This window comes from Halichoerus grypus, chromosome 3 (genome assembly GCF_964656455.1).
Source record: "Halichoerus grypus chromosome 3, mHalGry1.hap1.1, whole genome shotgun sequence".
NCBI lineage: Eukaryota > Metazoa > Chordata > Mammalia > Carnivora > Phocidae > Halichoerus > Halichoerus grypus.
The window spans coordinates 19555196-19575784 of NC_135714.1; the positions used below are offsets into that span (position 1 = coordinate 19555196).

General features: G+C 38.0%; 1 protein-coding gene across 1 annotated transcript in view; it reads right to left on the reverse strand.

The window, feature by feature from the left end:
- Positions 1–20161, reverse strand: part of DHX15 (DEAH-box helicase 15) — a 57254-nt gene extending 37093 nt beyond the window's left edge. The window contains exons 1-3 of the mRNA XM_036090624.2: positions 19912–20161; positions 13316–13751; positions 8753–8946 (exon numbers count right to left, since the gene is read on the reverse strand). Of these exons, the coding sequence (XP_035946517.1) occupies positions 8753–8946; positions 13316–13751; positions 19912–19982 (701 nt within the window). The 5' untranslated portion in view covers positions 19983–20161. The remainder of the gene's footprint in view (positions 1–8752; positions 8947–13315; positions 13752–19911) is intronic.
- Between the last annotated feature and the right edge of the window lie 428 nt (positions 20162–20589).

Sequence of the window (20589 nt, forward strand, 5' to 3'; positions counted from 1 at the left end):
AAATTAAAATTTTAAAAAAGTTTAAGGTTTATATAAATTTTTACTATTTACTACTAAAACTGTTAGATTAACCCACTACAATCCAATCAAGTCCTATGAGTGCCTCTATTAAAGAAAAACTACGTATATTAAAATGCCTGCACAAATAGTATGTAGTATCCTTTAAGTTACAATGGAGCAAGACTTCTGAAATAGACCATAACCAAAAAATATATGTATTTTCCCTCTACCATATAACCTATTTTTGTTTAAAGCCCCTATCAGTACATGGGGCGCCTGGCTGGCTTAGTAGGTAGAGCATACAACGCTTGATCTCAGGGTTCTGAGTTTGAGCCCCATGCTCGGTGCAGAAATTATTATTTTTTTAAGATTTTATTTATTTATTTGACAGAGACACAGCGAAAGAGGGAACATAAGCAGGGGGAGTGGGAGAGGGAGAAGCAGGCTTCCCGCAGAGCAGGGAGCCCTATGAGGGGCTTGACCCTAGGACCCTGGGATCATGACCTGAGCCAAAGGCAGACGCTTAACGACTGAGCCACCCAGGCACCCTGGGTGTAAACATTACTTAAAAATAAAATCTCTAAAAAAAATAAAAGCAGCCCCTACCAGTGGAATACTTTTTGAATGACAACAGTAAAAGAAACAGAAGAATGATAAAGCTAAAACAGCTTGCACTTAGCAGGAACTATATCAGAAGAAAAGAACTATATATAGTATTAGTGACTTTATAAAATACAGCTCTTTTCACTACTATAAATATAGTGAAGCCTGAACACCCACACCCTACCCATACTTCACAATGCCAACATTATGAAATGGTCAATTACCAACTTTTAAACATGCTCACAGAGAATGCTATTATACTTCTTCAGTAACTACTGAGAGTCATCAAACTACCTTCCTCCAACAATTTCTTCCAATATCAGTTATTTCTATATGGCATAGGTACAAAAATAAAGCATAACTCAGTTTAAAATGAAGTTATTTACCTCTTTTAGGTGATCTGGCTATTTTTGGATTCATCACTAACTTAAAGTCTTCAGTATCCACAATGCTAGCACTGTATTTCTCAATTTATACAGTTCTATGAAGTTATGTAAAAAAAAAAAAAAAAAAAAACCTTTACAAACCTGATACATGTGAACACAGCAGTTAAAAAAAAAAAGATATCTGGCTGTTCAATATTAAGATCTCCTAAAGGACAGCTTATGTATAATCCCCTAGCACAGTCCAAGTTTAGATTACTGTAGAACTTTAACAACTATTTATATATCCAGTCAAGACAAGAGTAAACTACTTCCTTCTTTGGGTATAAACAGATATATTAACTTGCTACAGTAAATTGATTCAATTTGTTAAATGATACCCTATTTCCAGAGAACAATAATTATGTTCTTGCCTTAGGATTCAAAACAATTTATATTACCGTTTTTCCATACTCAACATGTGCTGCCACAGCACTACTAGCAGAGGCACTTCATTATGCATATTCCTTTCAAAGATATTATCCTTGCAAGGCTGAACTTTTGATAGTCGCTCTAATAAAAAGCAAATATAAGGCAAATATCAGTGTAGAACAGTAAGTAAAGGTGGCAATGTCCAAACCAACTCCAAAGTTTAAAAAACTGATACCACACTAGAAGATAACGGTGGTTTAAGAATGAAATAAAAATATTTTTCTTCCAATGTGTGTGTGGTATTTGTTTAAAGGGCTAATTTAGGACATAAATACTTAATGATGTTTTTAGGACTGAACCAATAAATACATGGAATTCTGAGTCATTTCTTCTGGCCTAGGGTACCACGAAAAATTACTGAAACATTAAGCATGAAGCTGTGAACCAAGGTAGCACAGGAACTTCTACTCTACTTAAAACCTAGCTCACTGAGTTAATCTGCAAGTCCCTCCACCCTTCTCAGCTCAGATCAAATACCTTCTCCTCTGTGAAATCATCTATATAGTTCATGTGACTGAATCAAACTACGTTTTTAATTGCTGTGCTTCACAGCTTAAGTCCCCAACCAAGTCAGAGAAGAACTAGTGACACTAACACAGTTCCTTTGTATACTTAATGTTCCTTTCACTTGTAAAGGGATAAGCAAACATTTATATAGGGCCAAGTTCAACTTGATACACTCGAACAATACTACTACTACAATCACAACAACCTATACATAGTATTGGATACAAACAATAAACCACTAGATGTGAACAGTCACATGGAAAGGTACCACACAGTGTTTTGAATAATTTGGAATCTACAACGTTTCAATGCATTTATAATACCAAAAAAAATGGACAAAAAGAAAGCAAACAGAAAACCGCAAACCCCACTTATAACCTGTATAGACAGCCTCATAGTTCTGAGATCAGCATTCAAAGCATACAACTTTATTTGGGCAAACAGCTAAAATATATGTGGTATGTTTCAGTTAGCTATGTAATCAAGCAAAAGAAATGGCTAAGAAATTAACAGAAGGCAACTAAAATCACTTTTTCAAAATAGACTGCCCATTCCTCAAGTTTTCACAAGTTTTGAAGGAAATGCCTGTCATCCTCACAACAGAATTTACAGAAAGCTAGTATGAATGCATACATTTGATTTAATATTTTTTAAGATGTTAAGCACTATAAACAAAGAGCCTCCTAATAACTAAACCCTTGCCAAGTAGTGAAGTATAAACACAAAGATCAAATGTAATATATGCATACCTTTAGGAAATCGAGTTAGCTTTTATGAATGAATAAAAAACAAAGAATTCTAATACTAAGTGACGATGATGAGTTTTCAATCTGAAAGGAAATGCTTAAATGGTAAATAACCATTTATTCTTTATTACCACCCCTTTTCTAAAGATTTAGTAAAACTGGGCGCCTGGGTGGCTCAGTCGGTTGGGCGTCTGCCTTCGGCTCAGGTCATGATCCCAGGGTCCTGGGATCGAGCCCCACGTCGGGCTCCTGGCTCAGCGAGGAGCCTGCTTCTCCCTCTCCCTCTGCCTCTCTCCCTGCTCATGCTTTCTCTCTGTCTCTGTATCTCTGTGTCTCAAATGAATAAATAAAATCTTTAAAAAAAAAAAAAAAAAAAAAAGATTTAGTAAAACTACCTTTATCTAATCCCAGTGCTATACTTGAATTAGAATAAAGCCTACTATACAACAGATGTTCAATAAATTACTTTATAATTAATGTTTATGTAATTAATGGTCTTTAAAGTACCAGGCCTATTTTCACAGCTTACCTCCAGCCCTAAAAGAATATTTGGATTCATTCATTCATTTCATAGTGACAAGTAATGTCCAAGTTTTAACTCAAGTTAAAACCCCCAAACTGTAATTCATGTGCTGCATTAAAAGGAACTTCATTAAGATTTTGTTCTTTTTAATTAACTGGGTTAACTGGTTAATAAGATCCAATAATTTCTCAAACTGGAAATCTACCACCACTATCAGCAGCAGCAAAAGTAGAAATGTTGACTTAGCACTTGCTGGGCGACAGGAGTTACTTTAAGGGCTGTACACAAATAAATGTATTTCATCTCAGAACAACCATATGAGGTAGTTATTATCAGCTCTATCTTCTGAAAAAGTAATAAACACAGGGAGGTTAATTAACATTGCCAAGATCACAGCTAACAAGTGGCAAAGCTGGGACACAACTCCGGCCCTGTAATCTTAGCCTGTGGTTTAGGATGTATTTCCTTTTGATTCTCTTCTCAACTCATACACTTTTTAACAATGTTGCCTTATTGGAAACCCACTGTGGCATCTCTTAAGTGGTCCTTACGCAGTTGGTGCTTCTAACTCAGACCCCAAACAATCTGCTATGGGAACGTGCTACAGCAATGCCTGGTAAATCCTCCCCAGTGTCAACCTTAAAGGTCCTGTACCAGCCAACTCCTTATTGTAGCAGTGTTCCTACTGGAATCTCGTATTTGCTATATATTTTTAGATTTTCTTTCATCTTCTTGTCTAGGTTGCCTTTTGGAGATTAAAAAATGTGGAAAGTTTCTGATTGATATTATGTAGAATAGCACTTCTTTGGCTCGTTAATTCAAAACTTTTCTCCCTTAAGCTTTAACAAGGGGTTTATCACACCTTTAGACCCCAAGTTCTGTTCGTTTCTCCTTATCACCTGATTATAGATACAAACTATGTCCTGTCCTTAACTTTTCTTGATTTTTCCAGCTGCTTGTCCTGAAGCTACATATATACGATAAACAACTCAGGATGGTGCAGGTCTTAAAAAACAAACATGCGTCCTTGAAGAAAAGAGCTACAACACCTTCTGCTTCATAAACATTACCCCAGATTAATTCCTTAGCCTGTGACAGGTCCCAATATGGAAATGAATCTGATACCCAAAAGCAAAAGATTCAGAATAGAAGGCAAATTACAAATTATATACACCAAATCACCCTATCATCATACCCTCTCCACCAAGAAATCAGGAAAAATGTCTTTTCATGAAAAAGTTACCCGTTTTTCACATTTATGTTGAGGATTCACCCACAGTCTACAGTGTAGTGACAAATTTCACACTCCACTGTTGCCTTTTCCATCTCAGGTTTTTTTTTTTTGAAGTTCCATGCACAAGGCAAGTATACAGATATAGACGCAAACTCTTTCCCAAAGAGTTTACACTCCAACTAGGCAAGAGAAAGAAACCAATCTTTAATTATCTCTACTGTCCATAAACCAGTCTTGTATCATTCTCGAGGGATCAGGCACGGAAATGCTGACTTACACAAATCATTTGGATACTTTAAAGAATACACAAACTGCAGTATCTTCTCAAGTAAAAAGTCCGTTTTTACCCCCTTCAGGAAAGTTTTTAAAAACGCTGTTCCATGGGCGCCTGGGTGGCTCAGTCGGTTAAGTGTCTGCCTTCGGCTCAGGTCATGATCCCAGGGTCCTGCGCTCGAGCCCTCCATCGGGCTCCCTGCTCAGGGAGCCAGCTTCTCCCTCTCCCTCTGCCCCTCCCCCTGCTCATGTGCACACTCTAATTTGAGAGAGAGAGAATGAGAGAAAGAGAGCCCATGAGAGGGCGGGGAGCATCAGAGGGAGAAGCAGACTCCCTGCCAAGCAGGGAGCCCAATGAGGGACTCGATCCCAAGACTCCAGGATCATGACCTGAGCCGAAGGCAGTCGCTTAACCAACTGAGCCACCCAGGCGCCCCTCTAATAAATAAAATCTTAAAAAAAAGAAAAAAAAAAATGCTGTTCCATCTGCCAAGAAAGCTCTGCTCCCTGTACCCCAATCCCTACCCTGGCAAACCATTACTTTCAACTCAGGCCTTTATTCCATCTTCTCTTTTCAATTTGAATTGTCAAATCATGCCTTCATACAAACCCCAGTATTCTCTTTCAGAAGCCTAATCACAGTATGAAATTGTATTTACTTTATGCGGACAAGAACCAGATCTGCTTTTTAGTACTGTATCTAGCTAGCACTGTCCAACACAAAGAAGTCACTCAATTAACTGTACGACTAACTAAACATTACTTATGTACATCACTGGGTTCCCTTAATATCAAAATATCTCAGAATTTTGCAGCCTGGGGGAGAGGGTACAAAAAGGAAATAACTAAATTATGTACAAAATTACCAACTTCAAATATTATATCTGCCTGAGAGTTCAAGACTATCAAACTGTTTTATTCCATAAAAAAAATTATCAGCCCCCTCAAAATAAATGAACAGATTTCTTAAAATTTGTCACAACTCCAAAGTGCTTCTTAAAATCCACTGCAAGAGTATATCATCTCTTCTTCCTTAAAGTGAATTAAGATATTTTTCACTGACAAGTCACAAACTTGGCAACATCTTGCACAGACTGGTGTGCTCTTCTTTAGCTATCTCACTTGTTTTTTGGGGGGTTTTGTTCATAATTTCCAAGCCAAAATGGAACATTAAGCATACTGCAAAAGGAATACTTCAGAAAAGTGATGGGAGCAGGCAAAAATCACAACAAATGAAATATAAAAACGATTTACACCTGTGGCGGCTTGAAAACTACTTGTCTACTGGGACTGGACAGGTTTTTAAGGCTCCTAACAGAGAGTGCACTAATTTATACTAGATCCAATTCTCTGAAAATAACACAATATTAGATCTAGAATCTAGAATTTATGGATGTATATCCCAAACACCAGAAAAAGTACCTTTGGACTCTTAATGTGAATAGAGATGATTTAAAGATACACTAATTTAACTAAAGTACTCTCAAACAAATTTAATTAGTAAAAAAGTATTTGTTTACTGTCAACAACAACATCAGGAGGAGTATGGTTGAATTGAGTCCCTCAGGCAGAATCCTCAGAAGTTAGTCCTCTTTACCATTCTTCTATGGTGAAAATTAGAAGCCTTTTTTTCTGGCTAAATAATGGATTCCTAGGCATTTTTATATCCACACCTGACCCCTGAACAACACAGGTATGAACTGCACAGATCCACTCATACACAGATTTTTTCAATAAATACAGTATAGGACTGTAAATTATTTTCTTATGATTTTTCCCATACCTTACTCTAAGAATATGGTAGATAATACATACATAACATACAAAATATGCGTTACCTGTTTGTTACTGGTGAAGTGAATAGCAGGCTATTAGTAGGTAACTTGTGGGGAAGTCAGGTTAGACACAGATTTGTGCAGGGGAGGGGGGTTTGCTTCTAACCCCTGTTGCTCAAAGGTCAACTGTGTATGAGAATAGCTAAAGGAGGAGACTGATAGCTGTCGTAAGTATTCACTCTTCCTACCCAATTAACTATGTAACTGATCCTCCTTAAGATAAAGTTCTAGCTGTTTTTAACATCTGGGGTTCTCAAGAAATGAGCTGATGACTTTAATATAAAATACATCTAGGGATTCATAACAACACTCCATTTGGTGAAGCATTCCTACTGTCAAAACTATCATTCGTTCCATACTATTAAATAGGATTTAGTATCACTGAAATACAACATTAGGTTAGCTTCTAGCTCTTCAGATTCTAGAAGATATCCCAGTAAGTTTGCCCTGTCCAGAATTAAGTATGCTTTTTTTCTTTAAAGTTTAGTTATAGCCTCTGGGAACCATTTCGTAAGAAAACATCACAATGCCAAAAATACGTTCATTCTGATCTATCGAAACTATTTATACGTTACTCGTCATTCCCTATTAACTGAGCCAAAATCTTTCACAAGCATACATCTTTTGAAAGCCTACCACTTCCTAACACACACACACACACACACACACACTCTCTCTCTGACCCAGTATTACATGTAACTTTCCTCTCCCAATTTCCAAATTCCGTCTTCCCTGCTCAACTGTGGCTTGCCAAGAAACATTCAATACTTAGTGAATCAAATGTCAAAATAATTATTTCTCCTAAAGATGAGTAAAATCTGCCCTTTACTGTCCTCAAGTCCATGACATTACCTGCATTTTAAATTAGTATGAAATCTTAAGTTACGATTTTATGTAATTCTGTCATCAATTATATCGTAGTTACAAGTGAACAATAATGATTATCACTAAACTAAAAAGACGTACTCAATGAAGCTTAAGATATAAACCAAAAACATGCCTTAAAGTCAAAGACAAGCTGGTTTAAATAACTGTCCAGCTGCTATTAAAAATTCTTTAACCTGAAGTTCTAATAATACTTATCAAAGAAACTAGAAAAAATTGACATGAAACTTGAAGAATGATTGGATGTTTTGATTCAGGAAATTTTTAAAGTTATGAATACCATAGCTATATAAGAAACTGTATCTTTGACCTATGTACACTGAAATATTTAGAGATGAAAGTATATAATGTCTAAGATGTGCTTCAAATTATATGGGACAGGGAAAGGTTGGGATATGGATGAAACAAGACTGGCCATGGTTGAAGATGCATGATAAACACGTGGGAGTTCATTATACTATTGTACTTCTGCATACATTTGAAAATTTCTGTAATATATTATTTCCCCCATAAGACTGTATGTATTTCTGCCATCAATGACTCATTTCACTGCCCATGTAACATTTTGTTCCAAAATTGTGTTTTAAAAACCTCAGGGAGATGACATCGTGACAAAGAAATCATTTTTTAAAAATGATTTAAATGTCACATATATACAGAATAAACAGAAGCAATAAAAAGGGAAGATTTTTCAAAAGAATTACCGTCAGGGAACATATCTCACAACTTACGCAGAATATAAGTGTAAGATGAAAAAAATTAGGACAGTTAAAGAAAGTATTAGAAAGAAGCTCAATGTGGTAGTCAATCATGCACCACAGCTATAAATGAAAAGGTAAAGGACTTTGAGGAGACTCCAAGAGTATATCACACAACAAAAGATTCCTCCTTTTAGCTCATAACATATGTACAGTAATAGCTATATAATTAACATTAAAAGCCCTATCCCCCAAATAATTTCTATCCCATCCCACACATCATTCTTTCTAAAAATAATTTTTACTAAGATGTATCACTTTTCTATCACATTTAAATGCTAGAACATTTCACCTAAGACACAGCACCAAATAACTAAAATCTGACCTTTGAAGCTCATTGTCTACTGAACAGCTATATGTATTACTAGCAAGAAAGAGAATCCATCTTAAAAAGTCACTTATAAGTCTAAGAAGGTCTTCTCTGGACTATCTTAAATTTGGATGATTTGAGACTCCCCTAGCAAAACCCTCTATCTAGTGGCAGAAAACTAGAAGTAGAGAAATAAAGTATGCATTTTTAAAGAGAGTACTTACTTAAGAATGGTTTTTGCACTACTGCAGTCTTCAAATCGAATGGAGTAACCAACTTCCTGGCCCAACATTACATCCATTTCATCAGCAACTCTCTGAGCCACACTCATTGCAGCCACTCTCCTGGGTTGGGTACAGGCAACTCCTCTCTTGGGTCCTGGTAATGATCGCATGTACTCCACACACCACTGTGGAATCTATCAAATAATTTCACATTTAAATTAATTCTAGTCTGCCTGCATATCAGGTATATTTAACATCTAGTATTTTATTGCATTCCAATTAATTTAAAACAAAAATCAATTAGGCACACCACAAAGTATTAAGACTCAAACTTAGAGCATATCATGAACTCTCCAAGCCAGGAGGGGTCATACAGTGATATGACTCCTGAGCAGGCTAGGCCCACTGAGGCTGTGCTGAATATGCTCTACAGCGTCAACTGTTCCATCCTTAAACATTTCTCTATACCCTGGAAAAAACCCAACTTATGAAAAATTCTACTTTATAATATATGTGAGTTTCCACAAATTTTCTCAGAAATTATTAAATTCTTATACAATTTGAATTACAAAATGCAGGTGAAAATAGAAATCACAACCCCTTGTGGTTACAGAGATATGACTTTTTAAGTAAATTCAAATTTGGTTTGTAAGCTAGCAGAATCTGACCCCTATTCTTCTGCCTTCGGGAGAGGTAAGGTATGCACAACAGAACACCTTAGGTGCCATCTTAAAAGTCAATTTCAGTAATTGTCAATCTCAAATTCAATGGCACCTAAAGATGCAAGAAAACATACCAACAAGCACAAGTTGGTTGGCTGCCATGACGACAACGCATTTCCTCCTTGTTCCATTATCAACAGAAGCTAATAGAACCTCTAATTTCATGGCTCTTCACTCACTTACCTGGGTAAGAACCATGGGAAAAATCTAAGTAATCACTACATTACATGGGAATCCACTGCATTAAAGTCATGATGGGTCTCCATCAAAGCGTCCAAAAGTCTGTCAAACTCAAATGCTAAAGAAAATGTGGGTGGCAGGGGTTTCAGTACCAGATTTGTACAAAGGCACTTTTAAGAACATTGGTTGCCATACCATTACTACATTTTAGTTAGGTTACTTCTGCAATTTGGGGATAACTGTCTTCACTTACAAATATCTAAAAGGGGAGGGGTGACTATGTCACTTCTCTAAGAATGTAACAATGTGTATCTTTAAAGGACTTAAAATGAACAGAAATAACTACTACCCTAAAAGAGAAGGGTCTCTCTAGGTCTGTAAACCCACAAACCAAAGTTTAAGTGGTTTTCCAGCAAAGTTTTATATATTTATCTTCAACAAGTCTCTTACAAAGGCAAAATGTACTTTATAAGACCAAACAAAATGAAATTCAAAGAAACATTTACCATTCAGTTAAAGCTATTTAAAACTATTTTGGAATTCTCAAGGCAAGAATATTCAAAGTTTTTTAAGTTCACTCCAGCGAAATGGACAACTTACTCCCACTTTAAAAGCAAGATAAACATTTTTGGCTAATTCAGCAGTTTTTGAACTTTTGATCTAAGGACTTCTTAAACTCTTAAAATAACCAAGGATGCCACAAATAACTAACAGACTTACTATATGAGGAAATTAAAACCGAAAAACTTTTAGAATATTTATTAATTCCTAACAATAAAAACCCATTCTATGCTAACAAGAACATTTGCTATGAAAAAATAATTACATCTTCCAAACAAAAAAAAAAGAAAAAGAAAAAATTAGCAGTAAGAGTACACTGTTTTACATTTTTGCATATCTCTAATGTCTAGCTTAATAGAAGACTGTTGGATTCTCTTATCGGCTTCAATTTTGAATGTGTTGCACAATTTTTGTTTTGTTGGAAGTATACAAAGAAAATCCCAGGACCTCTGAAAGAGTTTCAGGAACCTTCAAGGGTTCCCGGACAATATTTGGAAAACGGCGCAGTCAATGCATCTATTCACATTTCTAAGAACAGCATTAAGAAGGGAAGCAGGAACTGAAATATGCAGTGTACTAACCTATTCAAGCCAGGGATCATTCCTTCCTTTCAGCTTCTTCTCTTCCTCCATTTGAGGCTACCTCCCTAAAAACTGATCCTCAGCCCTCTAGTCTGACTGGTCTTACTTATTCTCCTGACTTCTACTATTACCTATAACACAGTGACAATCCTAACTATGTTTCCCATCCTAACCTAGTGGTCATTTCCACTTGAGGAATGAATATTTTATTGGTACCCCAAATTCAACAAGTTCAAAACCAAAACCATTTCACACCTTCCTCCAATACTTATTAATCCCTCCCATGTCCCATCAGTAATATTAACATCCTAACTCCAATCTACTGTTTATTCTCCATTCTACTACCTTATATGCAGTCAAATTTTTGTTATGACTTCCTACGTAGTCTGTCATCAACATTCTCACTAGACAGAGGACATTTTTGTAAAAATCCCTATCAAAAAGCTCTGACGGCTCCCCGATCTACCGCCTGATACACTGAGGCACAGCCTGCTGTTCCAGTCTCACCTGCCCCATCTCCCTCTTCATACACCCTATATGCTGGCCGGAGCATACAAAGCTTTCTCTTCTCTGAACTTGGGCCTCCGTTCACCCTGAACTGGCTTTAGTTTCTTATATATGGATATAGTATGAATATACCAAGTTGCAATGCAAAATGACTTTTACTGTGAATCTCAGTCAAAAGAGTCAAAACTTGAGATTTTGTTTGGAGGGTCTCATTTTCTGACAGGCACAAAAAGATAACCAAAAATGGCTTACTCTTAATGGTTTTGAGTCAAAAATTTTAATAGGAGCATGCCAAAAAAACATTTGGGTAAGAAATTCACTATTTAAGCTGTTCAGCTTCCCTCTGAACTCCCCAATTGCCCTGCAATCCTAAGTACACAAAAACAAACAACAAAAAACACCACAAATATTCATCCAAATAATCACAAACCTCTCATTTTGAATTGACTTGACCTTCTAAATTAACTGCTACTAAAGAAACTCGTCTCTGGAACAAGGTTAACCACGTGGTAAGATCAAAGAATAGCAGAATGAAGTAACTATAACTTTGGCTATAAAACAAAGAGACAAGGCTTTAAATCCTGAACCCACCTAAATCTACTATGTAACCACAGGCAACCCACTAAACCTCTAAGATTCTTATGAATCTAAGGCTCATTTTGCTCATCTGTAAAATGGTGATTAACAACTTCCTTATAGTGTTCTTGAAACAAATACATACAAAGGACATAGCACCTAGCTTTATCCAATTGCTAATTAAATACTACGCAAAGCAGATAAACCAGTTGAAATAATTCTTTAAAATACTAAATCTTTAAAATAAGTTTAAAATTATATCTTTTCATACATTATTTAAATTTCCACACGGTGATAAAAATAAACCTAACAGTTTCAGTTCCTAACATCAACACTAAGTTTTTTTCACTTACAAAGAACAACCATATTCACTAATGCTCAGTCTTTAAAAGCCTTCTGTTGTAGCCTTCAAAATATCTCCATGATATACCCAAATTGATAGGTTTGTGGCATATGTAACTTAAAAAAAATGGTAACTTGTATATGCAGTATGCTCAATTATAAACATGTATCACAGGAACATAAACATGGAAAACAAGCCAGGAAGAAACACAATATAATAATAATGACCTCTACATGGTAAGAGGAATTATTAAATTCATTTCGACACTTCCTGGATTTTCCAGATTTTCTACAATGGCCAGGGACTACTACTTTTGTAATCTCTTAGAAATTCTTAACTGGTGGTCAGGCTCAAACATACGAAAATATGGTTAACACCTCACTGGTAACAGGAAATGCAAATTAAAAATTACACCAAAATACCATTTTTCACGTATCAGATTCATAAAAATTCAAATTCCGTAGTATACTCTATTGGATCTACTTGCTCATGAAAAACAACCATTAGAAGCAGCCTAGAGGTCTGTAAGATGGGCCCAGTAAACAATGGTTCATCCATTTTTGAAAAATATCCTAGATTTATTACTAACAAGACACTAGTGCTTACTGCGATGTGTCTCCGGGGCTGTTTAACTAGATGGATGTGGAGGTCACGGGCAAAGAGACTTTATTTAGCTCTTCCATTTTTTAAAAAAAGGATAATAGTCACATGGTTCAAAACAAAGAAACAAACAAGAATAACAAAAACAAAACTGCCCCAATGGTTCAAATCTCTACACTCAAGCAATGGAAAACAAAACTTGTACCTCCAAATTTGTACCACCCCAGAGTCAAAGTGGCCGGAAAGCATCATTCTGCCATACTTAAAGTTAACAAAACAGCACTGCTATTTTCCCCTAGACTCAGGAAAATAGGCACTCCCTACAAGATGCCCACTCCGTGTGTCACTAAAAAGTGCTAAGCGTCTAAGTAGCTATTCTTCAGGATGTTTCTACCAGAAAGACAAGGTGAAGGACTACTAGGATCAAATAAGCAACATTTAGTAAACATGAACATTAATACAGTAGGTACCATGGTATACAATAATAACTCACCTGTGTTGTTTTACCAGACCCAGTCTCACCAACCAGTACAAAGGACTGATGTCTAACCAGAATATCTGTAAACCTATCCTTGTATTCCCAAACAGGGAGCTGAAGCCGTTTCTTTAGAATATCATAGTATCGAGGAGTATGGGGTAGGTTGGTAAATGGATTAATGCACTGTGGAAGTGATGTGTGTCCTGCATGTCCGGTGTGTGTTGAATGAGCAGAATGTGTCGAATGTGTTGAATGTGCAGAGTGGGTTGAGTGAGCTGAATGGGAAGCTTTTAAAGGTGGTAATCCAGCACTGATAAGCATAGCATTAGTCGAAGCTCGCAATTCCTTCTCCTTTTCTTTCTCCCTCTCCCGCTCTCTATCTCCTCTATCACGTTCTCGGTCTCGATCTTTAGACCGATCTTCACGATCCCGGTCACGATCTCGATCCTTCCTAAAAATAAAAATTTAGAATTCAGATTCTGAATTTTACGCAAAATGTTCTTGGCAGTGTTATAGTCACAAAGAATGAAACGTCCAACAGCCAATGAATAAACCAATGAAAAACTCAATAATGAAAAAGACCTTATAATCAAGAATTCTCCATGCCTCACCCATGAACATCTTTCCCTCTTTGATGAGACCTCAAATTCTGTTAAGGGGCAGTCTCTTTCCACACCTTTAACCACCAGCTGAGAGAACACAAGTCTGAGAACTCAGACTAGACTGAGTAAAGTAAAATCCCTTCCTACTTAGACAGAAGTTAAAGACTGAGGGCAAGGTGGGGAAAAGGTAGGAGTAAATAAAGCAAAAAGAGGATGCCATCACAATTTTCCCCAGACTCTCTTTTTAGTTAACATGAAAAGGTATGTTCAAAATTCAAAACTGCTTCTGGACACGAAGACAATTCTATTTCACTAACGATAATATAAACATGAATTAAAAGACTGTAGGTGAGTTTGCTTTCAAGTTACACTTTACAGCACTTTCCCAATTTTGTTTAATAAGCATATATTTGTCCTATTGAAAAACTAAAATTAAAAACATTTTCATTCTTTTGTTTTCATCTGCACAATATCCTTAAGAGCAACTGCAAAACTTTGTAAACCTATGTATACTTTGGACATCCATCAAGTGAAACATAACCATTAAAAACAAGCTCCACTGAACAACAGTAAGTTGTTTTAGAATGTTAAAATAATGCAGATGGCCACTATATTAAATCTAGGTCAACTTTAAGTACTCAATTTTAGTATCTACTTCCAGTTACCAGACATGATTCCCAAAACAATAATAATTTTTAAATAATCTCTGCTTATTTATTCTATTAATCCAGTTTACTTCAGACCAAATCCTATAGCAAACTTGCCACAAGGTATCTGGACCCAGACTTGAAATAGTGAGGCAACATAGAGCTGTAAGACAAGCCACTAAACATGTCATTATTCCTTATCCATAAGACACAAAAGACATACAAATTTCCCATGTACCAATTATCAGTAGCGAGTAGGAAAGACCATTCATTCTCTATAATAGCACATCAGCAGGACAACAGAAAACCCTTGGTAGAATACAGCTAAAATTCTAGAGCCAGCAGGAGTTAGGATGGTTCCAATTACAGAAACGGTAAGCAGACCAATTGCATTTTATTTTGTCCTTCCTAAAATATAATTGTATTCCATAGGAATTTAAAGAAAAGCTTTATCATGTGTATAAACACATACACACACCTTTCATATATATACTTTCATATAACAACATACATACTTTTCATATAAATATAAAATACATATATGAAAAGTGATCCTCCTTTCTCCAATCCCACTGTTCACCTTCTACAGAATCACAGGACATACAAGCTAGGATTGAAGCCTTTCATCCTATCTCGCACGAGAAAGTCAAAGGGAAAAAAAACCCAAAGGATAACCTAATAAACATAAAAAAATCAAGTCTCAGAACTCACAGCTTCCTGGCCTATCTTTGAAATATGCCATCAACCATCTTTTCTTTGCTTTTCTCATTCTGCCTCTGGTCTAAGGTGCTCATTAATTATTTATATTGCCCCAAAAATGAATGAGAAAGTTTCTAACAGGGTATACGGAAATGTGCCCAGCAAAGTGAGAAGCATTGTAGCCATGAATGGTTCAAAGACCATGCATCTTAAAGGTCACAGAACATAAAAGAACCCTTAAAGAACATCTGGTCTAAATGCAAAGGATTCATGTTTCTAGTACTCTAGGAGTGGGGTGGGACAGAAGACCATTATATGATCACCAAGAGACAACAGGACAAAAATAGAAGTTTAATGAACTTCTATACTCCTAGCACCAGGCACTTAACATATATGAACCTAACCTTTCCAGAGTTATAAAATATGGGGGATGGAGAGTGATCGACAAAGTAAATCGTAACACCTTGCTTTGTTACAGTAATATCTATACAAAGATGTTTTTCAAGGGCCTACTTCACCAGAAACTTCATTACCAAAAACAACTACAGCATAGGGAGCATAAAATACATTCTAAGGACACAAAAATTTAACTGCCGACCAAAAAAATGGGGGCAAAAAGAGTAAAAAAGGAGCACTGAGATCACAGCGGGGTGTAAGCCTCAATTTACTAATTGCAAAGAGACAAGTATTAATAAAATAGTCTGAGATTAAAATAAGGCAACAGGAAGGATGCAGAAAGCAAATCCAATCATCCTGAAATGTTGCCCAAGATTCAAACTATCTACTTTCAATAGGGGAGGGAGGATAAAAAACAGCTGAGGGATCTCTCAAACTCATTACTTCATAAATAATGTGTAGACTACCATGTATATGTTTTCTTTTCTTTTTTTTTAGTTTATTTAAGAGAGAGACAGAGGGACAAGCAGACTCTGGCTGAGCGCAGACCCCGACTCGGGACTGGATCCCACAACGCTGACATCATCACCTGAGCCAAAAATCAAGACTCAGGGGCTTAACCCACTGAACCACCCGGGCAATCCCGCCTGTTTTCTGTTTTTAAACAGGCACTTTCATTAGACAGGAGTTTTACTGTTAAAAAAACTGAGTAAAAAGCAGTGCTTTATTGATCACAGCGCCACAATCCTGGCAGGTAGACACAATTATGACACAGTTGTTAAGCACATGTTTCTTAACTGTCTCAGCTCAATCCTGGCTCAGCACTTAAGCTAACTATATGACCACAGTTATTTCTTTCCTCGTCTATAAAATGTGGCTCTTCATAGATCTTGTGCAGTATTTCAAGAATTAAATGAGTTAATACATGTTATGTGCTTAAAGTTGTGCCTGGAACAGTGTAAATGCCTGATAAATATTGCTTATCACTGAAGGGTTTTTTTGTTTGTTTAATTTATAATACCATGTTAAAATTCTACATGGAATAACAGGTACTACAGTACTGCTAATGAAGATGTAAAAACTGGTTATCAAAATCAGAATATTTTAAATAAGCCTTGCTTTTTATCTGGCAATCTCACTTCAGGAACTTCAAAGGATATAAGTATGCAAATATGTATACATGAGGATGTTCTCCATCCCTTTCACTTGTAAAACAATAAAGACTGGGAAACTACCTAAACACCAAAGAACAGGAAAGTGGGTAGATAAGTTATGATACCCCTTTTGAGTGGAATATTATACAGCCAATGAAAAGGATAATGCATATCTATTCTAGTTTATGATACATTTCTTAGTAAATGAAAATCAAAACACAAAACAACCCATATTGAAACATCTCACTGATACTAAACATTATAGTTTATATTTGTGAATAAACATGCAAAGACTAAAAACAATGTTCATCAAGTGGTTAAAGATGAGAATGAAGATTTCAGGGAAATTTTTTGCTTTTCTTTATTTTTTTTCTGTATGGACATTTCTTGTCTTCCCTAGGGCAAGTTACTTAACCTCACCTATATCATAGGACTGCAGTGAAAATGTGGTTATACATATCTAGCACCCAGAATAGTTTTGGGAGCACAGTCTGTATTCTACATATGCTGTATTTGTTTCACTTTTCCACACTTGAGGAGAAAAGCTCTTATTAGGAAGTAATCTCCAAAACAAACATCAAAATGGAAAGTGTCCTTATGTTCGCAAAGTTTTTTCCATATTTCAGTTGGCTTGTTAATAATTTTATAAAGCAAATTTTGTGGTATGATGAAAAAAGTAATAAGGTCAGTATGTAACAGAAACCTTCAACTTCTCTACCTGACCTCCAAATAAAAATACAGCAAGAATAAGTAACGCCATATACAGTTTGGGAACCTGAATCTAAATGAAATCTCCCACCAAATTACCTTCCTTCTCAGTAATGGAGTTCATTGGACTGGCAAGCTTCTCTCCCTTAGATAAAACCACTTGTTAATAACTATCAGAGCTTAAAAACAAACAAAAAAACCCCAACTTCAAGATTGCATGGCAGTCAACAAAAATGACTTTCGAAATTATCGAACAGAGGAGGGAAAAAAAACCCAAACACTATTAACAATTGTAACCCACTGCTAAAGAATTAGTTGTATGAGAAGTGATACAGAAATGTGTATACAAACCTCTCCAGAATTATCTCAGAACTTGGGCTCTATTCCAAAGATGAACTCTCCTTTACCAACAGGTAGGTATCATATAATACCAAGAGAATCATAAGGTCACCATCATAGACCTAAAAAAATCCCCATTTTACTAAGGCTATCTGTTTTGCAAGAGAAAGGGAGCAACCCCATATACATGTCTGTCATGGGGCCACTAATCCCAAAGCATTTAATGGTGCACATACATACAAATATGAATAAATGAATTCATTGCATTCTAGTGTCTTTTGTTCAATTTGACTCTTGCGAGACATCAGTTGCATCTTAGCCAGATGACATGCCAATTTATTTTTACCTCACAGGAACCAAGAACCAAGTGTTCCCTACTTTACCAACCCATTACAAATGTCATTAAAATAGGCTGCACTGACTTAACTACAGCCATATTCTGTGTTGTAATGGAAAAAAGCAAGAGACTAAGAGTGAGAATGAAAGATCAAGGTTCTAGATCCAGCTGTAAACTGTGTAAGGTTGCACAAGCCACCTTAACAACTCTGCATCTCCATTTGTTATCCCTTGAGTGGAGCTGATGATAGATACTCTTCAAAGTAACTTCCAGCTCTAAGGAGTCTTTAACTGAAAGTGCTAAAGTTTTGCTGGGGGCGGGGTGGAGAATATCCTAAAGAGAAAGAAAACTAATGTCTAACATTGTAAACTAAAAATTCTACAAGATTAAAATGTTACATATTCTGCTTTCCACATTCAATACACCCTACCCGGGCTCATACTCCACAGACACTAAACAGATACCTGGAAACCAAGAGAAATGAAGGACTTTGGGCAAACAAAAACCCACAGAACTTACATAGATAACTTGACACAGTGATTCCTTCCATTCCTTATACACACAAAATAAAATTATGAAAAGTATCTGGATATGCATACTTCTGTTTTCTAGCCTGAATTACCCAAATAAATCTCTGAACTTCAGGAATGAAAACACACAATACACAAGAAGTGATTTTGATGAAATTGCTAAATCAACTGTTAAATTCCTCTGTAGCTTTCAGGAAATGCTAAGGGAAAGCAATCTGAAACACCACGAGTCTATTTCAACTCCCAAACAACCTCCCCACGGGCGACATTTTGCCAAAAATACTAAAAACATTTTTGAAAAGTGCGTGTTTCCAAAACTACTTATGAAAGAGGGGGGATATAAAACAAGAACTTCTGGGGGGGAAAAAAAATGCCTTCCAATTCCCATCCCAGGACTGCCCAATAACCACTATTTTAGCCAAAGCAGGAAATAAAGGAGATGGCGGGAGCGTAGGCAGAGAGCGGAAGTTTGCCTAGTATCTACTTTGAAGTGTTTGAATGGACTGAGGCACAAGCTCTCCCGCCAAACTACAAATGCAGCGGCTCCAAACTACCAGCCCTCCAGCCCATCAGGTATACTCCACGTTTTCCTTTCTCCCGGCAGGCCCTCTACTTTACTCTCCCTTCCCCCGAGAACTCGTCTGCACGCCTCACTCAACTCCCGCCACCCCCAACCCAACCTACACAGGAATCCACGCGCTTTCCTCACTTTCTGCCCTCCGCCTTTCTCCTTGCGGGGCACCCAGCCGTCCCCCAAGGCCCTCTCCGCGGTCGCTCTGCCTGAAGACTACCTGGTGCCCTTGGAAGCGAATACTCCCGCCGCGCCCTCCCCCACCTTCTCCCCCCGGCTCCAGACCTCACCGGAGAACCCAGGCCACGAGGTCCGCGGCTCCCTCCCGCCTGCTCCCCTCGAAGTGACTCCGGCTTGGCTCGGCTCGGAGGCGCCCTCGTGGCCACGCAGGCCTCTCCACCCTCCCGATTGGGCCGGGCGGCGGCCGCGCCACACATCTCCCCGCGCCCTTGCCAGCCAAACACCGGGAGTGGCGCCGCTTTCCCCGACCCGCCACTGGTAAGCGGAGCCCACAGGGAAACAAAGAGTCGGGCTCCAAGACCGACGTGGCTAGGCCGATCCTGGCCCGCTCTCCTCCAGGACCCCAACAAAGCCCGAGCCGCTGCCTCGCGCCCCCGGCCTGGCTTACCCATCGGTCCCCGCACGCTTCTTGCCGGAGGGGTAATCCTCCCCCAAGTCCAACCGGTGCCGCTTGGACATCTTCGGACTCTGCGAGCGGGCGGTTATGAAGGAAGAAGAAAAAAAAGAAGCCGGCGGCTGTATCGGTACAGTCGAGGGTAGCTACTTAACTCTGGAGGACCCCCACCCCTCCCGCTACAACAGCCTACACCGTGCGGCCGGAACCAGGAGCTAAAATGGCGGCGGCGACGAGGGCTGGGCCTGCGAGCGCGCTTCCGCAGCGTGCTGTGCGTGCCGTGCGTGCATGCGTGCGTGGAGCGCGCGCACGCACTGGAGGCGGGAACTCCAGCCCCGCCCGCCCGCCACCTCGTTGGCCCGCCCTCCTTCCGTTTCACCGCCCTCGTCCCTCCTACATGCTCTCTGTGCTTTCTGTGTGGGTACTCCGAGGGGTAATCCACTATGGCCTGCCTGGGTGCTCCGAGGGGTAATCCCCTATGGCCTGCCTGCCCCTTTGACTAAAAAAGAAAAAGAAAGAAAAGGAACTTGAGAGAGAAGAAAGTCTATCCATCTTTATTATCCTGGCTTTAGGGGAATCTGACACCATGAGAGGTTGAGAAACTACTTAAGATCATACAGCTAGCTGATAAGGGGCGGAGTCAGAATTGGAATCCAGTATTTTGTAACTCCC